The 12,986-nt window shown below is 39.1% G+C and overlaps 1 protein-coding gene across 1 annotated transcript in view; it reads left to right on the forward strand.

Moving 5' to 3' along the window:
- galntl6 (polypeptide N-acetylgalactosaminyltransferase like 6) overlaps positions 1–12,986 on the forward strand; it is a 202,968-nt gene that overhangs the window by 52,188 nt on the left and 137,794 nt on the right. The window contains exons 3-4 of the mRNA XM_057331719.1: positions 3,166–3,274; positions 8,979–9,117. Coding sequence (XP_057187702.1) covers positions 3,166–3,274; positions 8,979–9,117 — 248 coding nt within the window. The remainder of the gene's footprint in view (positions 1–3,165; positions 3,275–8,978; positions 9,118–12,986) is intronic.

Raw genomic sequence — 12,986 nt, forward strand, 5'->3', positions numbered from 1 at the left:
GGCCCCACTGGTGGGGAATAGAGACATGACAGGTGGGGTGCGACAAACGGGAGGAAATTGGGTCATTTTTATTAATTCCTTCAATTATTGACCATACACAAAACAAAACAAAGACACATTTAAATGTAAGCCATAGTAGCCTTCGAGAATGATTTCACGTCGGAGTGTTAAAGGAGTCATATTGCTCGGCTAAAACAAATATTATTGTTTGTTTTAGATGTAACGCAATGTGTATACACCATTTAAAGTTTAAAAAACGTTGTATTTTCCACATACTGTGCATGTTTGTATTTCCTCTTTGCCCCCGCCTCTCTGAAACGTGCTGATTTTTTACAAAGCTCATCGCTCTGAAAAGCGAGGTGTGCTATGGTTGGCCATTTAACCAGTGCGTAGTGATTGGTCGAATACTGCAAGCATTTCATTGAAATGTAACGCCTCTTACCATATTCGGAACATCAGGTTCCAAAGCAATTGTACTGACAGACGATACAATGAGATTTACAATTACGCCCACCTTAACTACGTGTAGATTTGGGTGGTCTTAGTCAAATCATGTTATGAAGTTACGTAGATTCGCCGGGGTGTGGTTACACGAGGCGTTTCAGGCAAGTCTGGGTGAGCATTCGCTTTCAGATAGAATGCATCTTTTGTTCCCACACTTTCATTTGTGCAATTTTACGTGTCTTATACATGCATGGGCAACTTATAACACACCAAAAACACAGAAAAACACGTAATTCTGCCATATGACCCCTTTAATTGAAGTGGCACAAAAACTTTAATGTGGAGAGGCGGTAGGTGGTAGCGGGTATAAAAGTTAGCAATGGATTAGGTTTGGCCGATCGGACGATGGCTACAGTGAAACATCGCGATGGATCATGACATCGCCCTGCCGTGTTTTAAAGCACGAGCTGCGCAGAGACACATCTTTATACAGCATGAGCTGGGCAGTTATCAATTCAGGTATCTGTACAGCGCGAGCTTCACAGTTATAAAGTGAGGCTTGATTGTATTCTTATTCTGATGTTGTATTCATTAAAAGACTTATAAAGTCAGATGCGTTTCCTTTATACAGTGCGAGCTGCGCAGACACGCGTCTTCTTTATACAGTTATAAAGTCAGGCGGGTCTGCGCAAACTGCCCATCCTCTTTATACAGCATGAGCTACACAGTTATGAAGTCAGGCTAGTCTGGTTTGTACAGTGCAAGGTTTTATGGCTCTTAGCCTTGTTCATATTTGTTTACAACGCACATCACAGAGCAGCGAGAGTCACGTGACGAAAGTGAAACATTTATTGGAATTACTATGCCAGCTCAACATCTTCATGTCTATCAGCCATATGGACTATGGCATTGTCTATCGGCCCAACCCTACAATGGATAAGTTTGTGACATGAAATGAAAGGAAAGCCGGAAATGTTGCACCAGCAGACAAAACCAAGACAGACAGTGAACAAAGTTTATTACCATTTTGTTGGGGCGATTGGGGACGGGTGGGGCTCTGAACCCTTCCCTACCTCCAAAGTGGGGCATGGCAGAAAAAGTTTGAGAAACACTGTACTAAAGTATAGTGCTAGCAACATCAAGGTCATGGGTTTGATACCCAAGTGTGCAAAACTAAAACAATATCAAAACAATATCCAAAACAATATCAAGCTTAAATGCATTATGAGTCTCTGCCAAATGCATCCATGTAAATGTAGGGTCTTAAACACTGTAGGCAGTTTCTCACCAAATCGTGTGGCCATTTTGTCTTGTCCTCCCACCTTTTTTTTGTGGCAGGTCTACAGCAATGGCTTTGTACCAGTTGGCAGATAAACTGTTCCAGAATATCATTCTAGCTGACCACCATATTTTGCTGGATAACAGAGCATGGCGTTTCTGGCCTAGCATTCAGACCTGCACCATACCAACCACATTCATTTTGTAGAAATTCCCCTCTGCCAAACTCGAATGTGCTTGTGTTCTTAAATATTCCAAAATCTCTCAGAGGCATTAATAAAGCAATGCTTTTGTTTTTAAATTATTCTCTCACACACTGCACAAAAACCCCCACCACCTCCCCAAATCCTCAAATCTGCTACTAAAATCCAAGCACCTGCCTTCCATAATCCACTCCACTAAGTAGCACTACATCATTTCTTTAATAATCTCTGTGGGTTTTTTTGCTGGATTAATGTTAAGGGAATAGCCTCTCTTGTTGCTAATTTACTTTTATGTACCCAAAGGATCACCGCGGTGAGCTTGCTCCAAAAATAAAGCATTAAAAGCCTTTTCTGCTCACGTGTAGCATGGAATCCTGTCACAGTATCTCTCTCAGAGCTTTTCTCCTCCATCACAACCATACCTGCGTTCCCACTGCATTAGCACCCATCGCCTCTGAAAGAGCTGTTATGAGGGGTCTATCTGTGAGAATGGGTAAATTGTAGATCAAATGGCTCCTCTTAGACCCCTTAGAGCTCCACTTTTACATCTTGCAACCTCCGATCGCGCAAATAGGAGAGGCGTCAAAACAACACGGGGCCGTATCACAGCACTTAAACAGGCTCTGTCCACTTCACACCTCTTACTTCTCTGCCTGATCGCTTTGAAAGGTTTTCGGTAGCTATATTTGAAGCATTTGAGGAACAGAAATGTGACGTGCTGTGTTGGCGTGATGAAATTGATAGTTGGCACCAGTTCGCCGCTGGTCTGATCTCAAAACGTGCGGTTTCTGATGGGATTATAAACAGAACTACACACAACAGGGACACACCAACACGTGGAGATAATGCAATTGCTGATCACCAAATTTTGTCTCTGGTTGAAATACTTTGTATAGCGTTCACAGGTCAGATTGGAGATTTTTCTGGTTGTTTGTAAAGTTCCTGCTTGTAGGGATGTCAGCAAAATGAAAGTCTGTTACGATTAAAGTCATAATCATTGCATTAGACAATTTAGGCATGAACGAATTACCTCAGGAGAGTTCTTTGAGAACTAAACTTGAATTAACTCTCATAATTATTTTTGTTTGTCATTTTTAATATGCAACTCACTATAACAACTCATTTAACTTGATCTTTCGAGACGCATAAGAGTGTTCTGTGTGGAAGTTTCTCAAAAAGAAAGTTGATCTGAAAACGTTTTATCTATATTTTGCTTGAAAAGGTCTTTCTGTCTCCTCAGGGCTTCCCACTGGGCTTGAATGATGGTCACATTTATACCTGGACAGACGGTTTGAGAAGAAGAGACTGGCATGACAACGAGAGCGCCAGGAAAGACGAGCTACGTGTCGGTATGTGCACTAAATCTACCAATAAAACAGAATATTTCTGTAAATATGCCTTCTCTTTCACATTGAAGCATATGGAAATGTCATATTATCACAGCGAAAAGAAAAACATCCAGGGATGATTTGATGATGATGATGTTGCTTTCTTTATGGCTTTCATTTGGCGCAGGACATTCTTTTAGAATCCCTGCCAAGCCGTGTCTGTAAATCAACTGGTTGCCCCTGTGGCTAAAGAGACTTTATTGATCCGGTTGAATTTACGGTTGGTTAATAATGTAAGGGTGTCTTTTTGCGGCGTTAAATTTTACCCGCATTAGGTCCTGAACAGTTAGAAAGATAAATGCCTGTCAGGGTGCTTAAAGGCGTTTATTTTATTTTTCCACACCATTTCGGTCCAGTTTTCAAGGGTCTCCAATGTTATTGCATGTGGTTTTTGGCCATATTTGACTTGTTTTCAATTCCAAGTCTAAATCATTAACCGACTTGGATAGATCACCACTTAAGACGCCAAAGGAATATTTTTAGTATTGTGCAAACAAAAACATCATTGTGCTTTATCTCTCCGTGTTTGAATGTGATTATGTCACAGATGCAGCAATCCATTAAAATCCGAATCCACATGTTCTTTTTCAATAGAAAAGGGATTGTGTTGCCTTTTCTCAATGCCTCTTAAAGGGATAGTTCACCCAAAAGTGAAAATTCTGTCATCATTTACTTACCCTACAGTGTTCATTTCGTTAACGAAAACTATGACGAAAAGTATTCGTTAACGACATGTTTTCACTGACGAAAACGAGACGATAACTAAATAAAAATGAATGCATTATAACGAAAACTGTAATAAAAATATACTGACATTTTCGTCAACTAATAAAAACGAGAGTAAAATATTCTTGTCCCACCTGGCGGACATCAGTTTGCACGCATGTGCTTATCTCATATAAACGGTAGAGAGAAGTCTCTGGGAGAAGGGTAAGCACAGACATATATTCTGTGTCTCCACGCGGTTTACAAAGCGTCTTATTTTCCTTCACGATCGCCAGTAAAACGCCGAAAACTTGAAGCGCGACTGCAGGCGAGTCACCCCGAAACACATTACAAAGGCGAGCTCAAACGTTTTTATATGCCTATGTTAACTTATCCGCTAACACGAGCTGCTGCATATCATGAAATGCAACAAAGTCAGCCAAAAGAAAACCAGCGCTGATTATAGAAGTGATGAAGTGAGTCAAACTGTACATTCGAACCAAGTATGTAACATGTTTGCATGACTAAAGAAATGTAATGCAATTTATATAATATGTCTTTTTGAAAGCTATTTCTCATTCATTGCTGTCTCAAGCAAAGACAGTGCAGCTCTTTCTTCAAAGAGGCATGCCAATAGCCTTTGAGTGTGAGCCCTGTCAGAGCGTTTCATTGGTTGAATGAACTGAATGAATACGCCCTACTTAATGAGTCATTTGAGTCAAATGGGATTGAATGAACTGGAACATGTCGCTCATGGTCTAATATTCTGTGTTCCAACAATGTAAATCTAGTTACTGAACTTTTCTGAAAAATAAAGGTAATGACCTGGTTTAATTTCATTCTAAGGTGAAGTAAATTATGTCAAAACAGTTGAATCTTTGTATGGAACATTTAATTACACCAAGTAAATGATTTAAACCATTTAGTAGACTAAATATAATGTATATGTATTCAACTAAAATGTTTTTCATATTTCGTCGACTAAAACTAAAATGATGGGGTTGACTAAAATGTGACTAAAACTAAATTGCATTTTTGTCAAAAGACTATGACTAAAACTAAATCAAACTTTGCTGTCAAAATGAACACTGTTACCCTCTTGTCATTTTAAACCTGTATGACTTTCTTTATTGTGCAGAACACAAAAGAAGATATTTTGAAAAATGTTGGTAACCGAACTATGGCGGTACTCATTGACTTGCATTGGTTTTGTGTCTATACAATAGAAGTGAATGGGTACCACCGTTGTTCGGTTACCAACATTGTTCAAAATATCTTCTTTTTTTGGGTTAACTGTCCCTTTAAGTGACTGCATTGCCTAATGGGTGGATGTGTTTTGACAATGCCTCAGTTCCACATTGGAGATTATTATTAACCTCAGACACATAAAGAATACCTTTAAATCCTCAAAGAATGCTTGGAAATGCAAAATAGATGCATTCTTTTGGGTAAAGTTGTATAGCTGTAGATAGACAAGCAAAGTTATTCAGGAAGAGGCATCCAGAAGGAGACTTGTTTTATAGTCCTCTGGAATGAAATGAAGTTATTGTATTAAGTATAGTGATTTATCAGATTAGAGAGGGGATGGTATCTCTGGCGCCTGCAGGCAGGATCACGTCTTTCTGCATACGGCCCGACTGTTCCACGTTGACCCGTCACTTTAAAGCATGCAGCATTGGTATATCAGAGGACTTTCAGTGCACACCATCTGTTGGTGACAAATCTTATGACAGCAGGCTCCATTATAAAAGCCTCCCGTAAATTTTTCATGAACCTAGATCATTGGAAATTCCAGTACACGAGTCCCATGGAGGAGTACTTGATCTTCCCAAATTCAGTCGGACAGGACCAACAAATTACACGTGTGGGATCTGCGTTTTAAAGCTGTCCAAACTAATCTTGGTTTTGGATCTTGATCGCTGCTCAAACATGCAGTTAGATGCCATAAGGCAGGAGAGTGGCCCCAGCGTGGCACGGGTCCATCCCGATTGACAGCTAATATGCTAATGGTTTGTAATAAATTACATATTTTTGTGCACAATGATTACTTAAATTTACTTTTGTTAATTTAATTAGAAAAACTTGAATACTATTATGGAATTTTAATTAAGGGGTTAAACCATTTACTATAGTCAGAATAGTGCTATTGTCTTCTTTTGTATAATTTACCAGTGCTTAATCTGATCCAGTATTGATCCATGCCTATGTGCATAGCACTGCTTAAAAGTGCAAAAATGAATCTTTTTTTAATCTGTTATGCACACTCCAATACAAAACAATACAAAACTCTGCCTGAATCTGCATTACAATGCTTTGAAGAGTCAGAAACATGTACACGGTTGCACTGAGCAATCGTGTGTGGGAGTATTAAAATCAGTAATTTTGCATTATGATTTAAATGTTCTCTGTAACTCTGTTATCATGCCAGCAAATGCTTCAAGAGTAGACGTGAGGTCATCATAATTATGCACACGGAGAGATGACTTTGCGCTAAAATGCACAAACTAGTGTATTTAATGAGTAAATCCTACATGCACACACACACACACACACAGAACCACTGTTATCACAAACAGAGAAGCACTCTTGCTACTTTATTGTCTGAATGCTCCTCATTAACAGAGCTGGCAAATACGGCTCAATAACATTAACATGATGACATCATTTGAAATCTTACTATTACCACTCAAACAAAATCATTTTCGCTGAAATATAGAGCCATCAGATCATAATTCTAGTGGAATTGTGTAGTTTAAATAATAATAAAAAAGGCTCATGGGTTTGTTTGTTTTGCTTGGGAAACTTTCTATTTTTTGCACATCAAAGCGGATGCTTCGCATTGAATCTTGTGTTCTCGGTAGGAGTATTTTTGTAGATCAGACAAAAGAGCCTTCAGAATGCATTAATTATATTGGTAAGATTGTGATTCGGTTTCAACGTCTTATGAAGAAATTTAACATGGGGTTATAAAAACACAAAAAAGCAAAGCAGGCTGAATGCTGGGAAATTTAGTACCCTTTCCAATTTTCAGTCTGTAAATGTCATTAGAGCGTAACATGAGAAGTAATTAACATCGGTATCCAATCCTGTGCAGGTAAACAACAGAATATTTTGACAGTGCACAAATGCACTCACTCTATTGAGGCTATTTCATTTAGCTGTGAATTATATGTTAATATTAATAAAAGTAATTAGTCCTTTGACATCATGTCATTTACTTCCAGGCTAAAAAGATCAAAACATTCTCTTGGAGAATACATCAAGGAAAGTGCTCCCAGTGGTTGTCAACGATGTTTCAAGGGCTGACAGATGAAAATATTGAAAAAAGAATGAATTGTATGTTTGTCTGCACTTAAATGTTTGAGAGCTGTTTTGTGGATACATGCCAAATTCAGGATCTATTTGGCATTTTAATGTTTATTGGGAAAGAATAAAATGTTTACAAATTGTATTTAATGATTCGGGCAAGCAGCTGTTCACAGGGAAATATTAGTGCTACTGCTCGGTCAATTACCTACTCAGGACATAAGAAAACCATTTCAAGTAGAATATGTTTTGGCGAACAGGTGGTGTCTGCTTATTATTACATTGCTAATTTATACGAGGTGCTATGGCATTTCAAAGCCAAAATGACTTTTCTTTTCACATTAAGCTAAAATGACTCAACACTTCACTATTTTTTAAAGGGGTCATTTAAATTTGGTCGATGTACTCACTTAATCACATTATTTTGCTTTTCACATAATGTAGAACACAAAATGAGTTATTACGCAAAACTTTCAAGCTTATTTCATTCAAATGAAACCAAAAAAGAACACGACCATGTCTTTGCATTCATTCTTTCACATTGCTATTGGCTGACTTTGTCAATCCTGACGTTTGTTTCTGTTAACATTAAACACACACTGGACTGGAATGGCCACAATTCATGCAGATGAAAGGCAAAACTGGACTGGTCTCTTAATTTTTTCCTTGGCTGTATATATTATGTTATGGTTTATATGACTATAAGGGTCTGTCATAACCTCACAAGAACCATTGAAATACGGCTTCATAAGATCTGCAGGGCAGCAAACATTGACATTAACATTGCATTTAAAGCATTTACCAGATGCTCCTAGACTCAGTGACTCACAAAAGTCATTCGCATACAAGACTGTGGTGATCAACAGATGGCAGATATGTAATTTAGAACATGATCTGCTAGGACAAAATTATTCATGTAGATATACATGCCAGTGCTATCTGGGATAAACAAACCAATACAGAGACAATTAAACTTAATGGAAGTAAACAAGCCAACGCAACACAAGATTATATTTTATAGCTGTTTAAAAAAATGTCTGCGTCTAAACAAAATAATATATTTTAATTGGAGCTGTGGTGTGCAGATATATATATATACAGTATATATATATATATAATTAAAAAATTCACTGAGCTGGTCACGATAGCATGTGAGTCAACTCAACTCAACATTTTTATTGTCATTGTAAAAAAGCACGTTACCCTAATTGTATTGAATTATAACTACATTAGAGTAAGTAGTGGAAGACTACATTTTCATTTTTTGGGGAACTGTCTGGAGAGGTGAAATGTCCATTAACTGTGACATACAGGCTGCCAGAGTAAGCTTGTCCAGCCTACTGTGCAAGAAAGTGTCACACAGGCTGATTCACAGTGGACAGCAGCTAAGGCCATAATGTACATTGCAGAATATGTGCCAGCAGCTCACTCAGCATGACAAGACTTGAGTACAGCTGATCGGTCAGCATTCAGGTTGAACTGAGTTTTTCAGTTAATCTGCTTCAGCTCTTCAGCCATAAATTAATATAAACTGTCAGCTCTCATAACAGCACTTTGGAGTGACAATGTGTCATTGTTAGTACACACATGCTCACCTTGCCAACCTTTTCATTGTGCTCAGTGTGGCTGCTGATGTCTGACCGGTCTGTTTCAGGTAAAGGAGAGCATGGCAAACCGTACCTGCTCGCAGAGGACGAGTGCGATGACTCGGTATACAAGGAGAACGGCTTCAACATCTATGTCAGCAACAATATCGCTCTGGACCGCTCTCTTCCTGACATCAGACATCCAAAGTGAGTAGAGCTAATTCTCACAGCAGGTCCACAGAAAACAGTCTCCAGATTCACACAGCTTGAGCTAGACATCAGCTTCGTAACAATCCGTGGCAGGCTGCATTTACACAATATGTTTTACTGAATGAATTCATCCTGTAACTGGGGAATTCATCTAATTTGGACTAATTAGCCTGGTGATTTCAAGGCTGATAGATTTTTCAGTTTGTTTACCGTTTGCTGTCATACTGTATGACATAAAAATAAATAAATAAGGGAGAGCAGGGATAATTGCAACACATTTTAACTTTTGCCTATTAATTAAATGTTTGTACTAAATCTTCAAAAAAATTACTTTATACAAAATAAATAAATATATACATTTAAAATATTATATTTTTTGCATCTTCAAAGCAGCAACCCTTTTTCGTTCTCTTTTTGGGCATTATCAACCAGCTGCTTAAGATGTCAGCCTGAGATGCTTTTAAATGCTCTCATTAAATACTACTTTATCATTATACCAATTTAAAAAAAATTACAGTTAAAACAAATCAATTGTTAGTTTTCCAGTGAAAGAAATTGAAGTATTGGCAGAGTTATGTTTATTCTACAAAATAGGGCGGGATGATATGCCAAAGAGATATCACTCCCTTTTTTTCAGGCAGAATCACAGGATTATCATATTTCGTTTTTAAGACCAAAGAAAACTTCAAACAACAGAACAAATACAATTTAAGAAATATACAAATAAACCATGCTTTAAAGTGTTTTTTTTCAGGTACTGTAGGTCTTTAAAAAATTATATTATAAGTATATATAAGTTGTGTATATTAATATAATCAATGTATATTAATTGAATTTTGTACCTGGCACGTTAACAATTGCAGAACATTGCTATGCAACACAAATAATGATCGGTTAATGATGTTCTGCATAGTGATGCAAACAGTTGCTCTGTGAAGAGGTCATAGATGTTATTGATCACAGCTTTATTCAGCATCCAGTGCTGGACGTATCCATTTTATAATGAATTAAAAAGCAAATACAACAATAGTTTAAAATCTACCCTTAAATATTCACACTTGAATATTACTGACCTAGACATAGTTGTTATATTCAAGCAGACAATAATATAATGGTTGTTACCTTAACTCTGAGGGCCCTATTGTACACCCGGTGCAACGCGGTCCACATACAACACGCTTTCACTTTACTTATTACACAGATGGAAGCGCAGCAGCACACAAACATGCCAAATATAAAATATAAATGGTTTACAATGTAAAAGATTATTATTGTGTACATAAAGATAAAAATCCGGCTTGTCATGTAGATGATCTGCTCGCGCGCTTTAACCTCACGCATGCACGAGCAGATTCGTTTCCTCTATAGAGAAGCGTCCTGTCTTTGCTCTTGCAAATTCCAAGTAGCGAATCCGCCTGGGCGCGCCGACCGTTTTCCCTTTGTTAAATTAGCAAAAGTGGATTCGGTTACGCCCTGAGTGCACCTGCGTCGTGCGCTTTAAACCATGCGCTTAGATCGTGAAAATAGGGCCCTGAATTATTGTAAGAGGTTGATAGAAGATTAAATTGTACATCATCCTAAATTCCCACTTGGGTAATATCATGAAAGTTCATTCTTATGAACATTAAGTATTGATGAAAAAAGTTTTTGTGCTACTTACATGACTGTCTGTATTCGAGCATATGGGACAATATTAGTGATGTTCAGAGTCCATTCATTTTGGGCCGGTTTCACACTTCCATCTAAATGAGCTCTCTGATGGATGGACTGATCGGTAATTGTTCTCAGAAGGCTCTGCACCATTAACTTCCTTTGGATGTCTCCACTGCTGCTGGATTTTCCATTGGCAAGATTAAATCTCTGTTTGGTACGGTGTTGTCGATAGTTAAAAATAATTTATTTTGCCTCAACAGGCTTCAGGTTTTTAGTTGAGGATGTGACTGATGTTGCCGTCTAACATGTTTTGGTGAGCTAATCTTCTCAATGCCTTCCTGGTAAAAAGTTTGTTTTTGGCCCTCCTGCTGTTTGCTGTAAAGTTGTGTAAACCCCTTTAAAGTCCTGCAGACGGCGTTTCGGGGCTTTTATTTACATTCCCCATAAAAGCCTGTGGCGCGCAGTGTGGAACCTGCCAACAGACAGAATGTGAATAAGTGTCTCAGGGCGAGAGCCAGCATGCTTGTATATTCACTCTTAATGCAGGTAACTGAGAGACATGAAGTGCTGCTGCTTTAAGTTATTGTAAAAACAAGCAGAAAAAATGGACAGGTTCCATGCTTCTGTACAAAATGAAAAATGACAGTGGGATCTGCATTGCCTTGCAGAATATCAGTGTGAATTTACAGCATGCGTGGGCTGATATATGCTGGTTCGATGCGGTTCTGTTATAGCTAGTGGACCATTAAAGCAATGGTGTTCAACTGCAAATTAAATTGTTGGTTGGAAATATGCTGTTGTGATTTTTGTCAGCGGTTTTAGAAATATCTCTCTTCCCCATTCAAGTAGATAGGACTGTGGTCTTGCTATGACTGAAATTGCTGCCCGGTGGCGTTCCAAACATGGCCGCCGAGTGGCACGACTTCCGTAAACTGACTTGTGGTTTTATTCTCGTAAGACATGGGCTATCACTTTGCCCTTGAAGGAGCCACTTAAACCACAGGCTGCTGCAAAGGAAAGTCTCTGAATATTAAATGCATAGTGGTCTCTCATTGTGACAACATAAATTATAATTCAATAGTAAAAATACATTGTTGCTTTAAATCCCTGTAAGTGCTAAAATTAGTGTTTTTAAGTGCTGTACTTAATAGAAACCCTCTCAACAGCATGCTTTTGTTCTTACTTTGAATTTATTTCAATTAATTATTCAATTGTTGATTATTGCAGAAGGTAAATGAGGTCTGGTGATTGACTAAGGCAAAAAAGTCTACTTGAGGGTCTCCTGAACAGAAATGCAAAACAATAGCCCTAATGGTTCAAGGAATTGACATTCAGACACATGCATACACAGGGAAAGCGTTTTATTGTTTTGCACAGCACACGTCTTAACCCACAATATAGCATAGCCTAAACCCTGTCTTAAACGTCTATTCTGAGCATGTGCCATATGTGATGGTTGGATGTTCCAGCAATGCACATGACACTGTCTGGCTATTACTATGCAAATAGATGCCTCTGTCTTCCCGAGCTTTGTATTTCAGAATGATCTGACAGGTCAGACAGGCCTGGTTCAGATTCTGGCTTGTCTCTGAGTGCTTCTTCACCATGTGCTGTTCCCTTTCTGTCGGTCTCTCGACGTTGTGTCGAGCCGACAGATGGGGTTCGTCCCTGAGAACTAATCACTTCCGACTTCTTAGAAAAGGCCAATGAAAATTGGCGAATGAAATTTGCATGCCGGACTCCGCCCCCGGATATCCGGGTATAAAAGGGAGACTGCGTGCCTCATTCATTCACCTTTTGTTCTTCGGAGCCTTCGCTCATGATCAACAGACTTTGCTACAAGTAGCAACTACAAGACTGCTGGCTCTATGACGTGGTGCAGCGGACTGTCCCTTCCTGCGGCGACTTCCCCTGGGCTTCCCCCTCTCTAAAAGAGCAAATTTCTCCAGCGTGGCATGTCTCGCTGTTCTCGTGGGTGCAACACACTCATCGAGGAGGGGGACGGACACGATGTCTGCTTCCAGTACGCTGGGGCAGATGTTGTGGATACGTCCTACCCGCAGTGCGGGCGGTTGACGATTCAGATGTTGCGTCACCTCGTCTGCTTCCTGTTCCGTGACGGCAGGACTACGGCCCTACCGCCCGCTACGGCGAGCAGCGAAGGTGATATGAGGATTACTGTGAGCGCTAATCCGTCAGCCACTGGCTCGCGG

Source organism: Triplophysa rosa, linkage group LG4 (assembly GCF_024868665.1).
Source record: "Triplophysa rosa linkage group LG4, Trosa_1v2, whole genome shotgun sequence".
Taxonomy (NCBI): Eukaryota; Metazoa; Chordata; class Actinopteri; order Cypriniformes; family Nemacheilidae; genus Triplophysa; species Triplophysa rosa.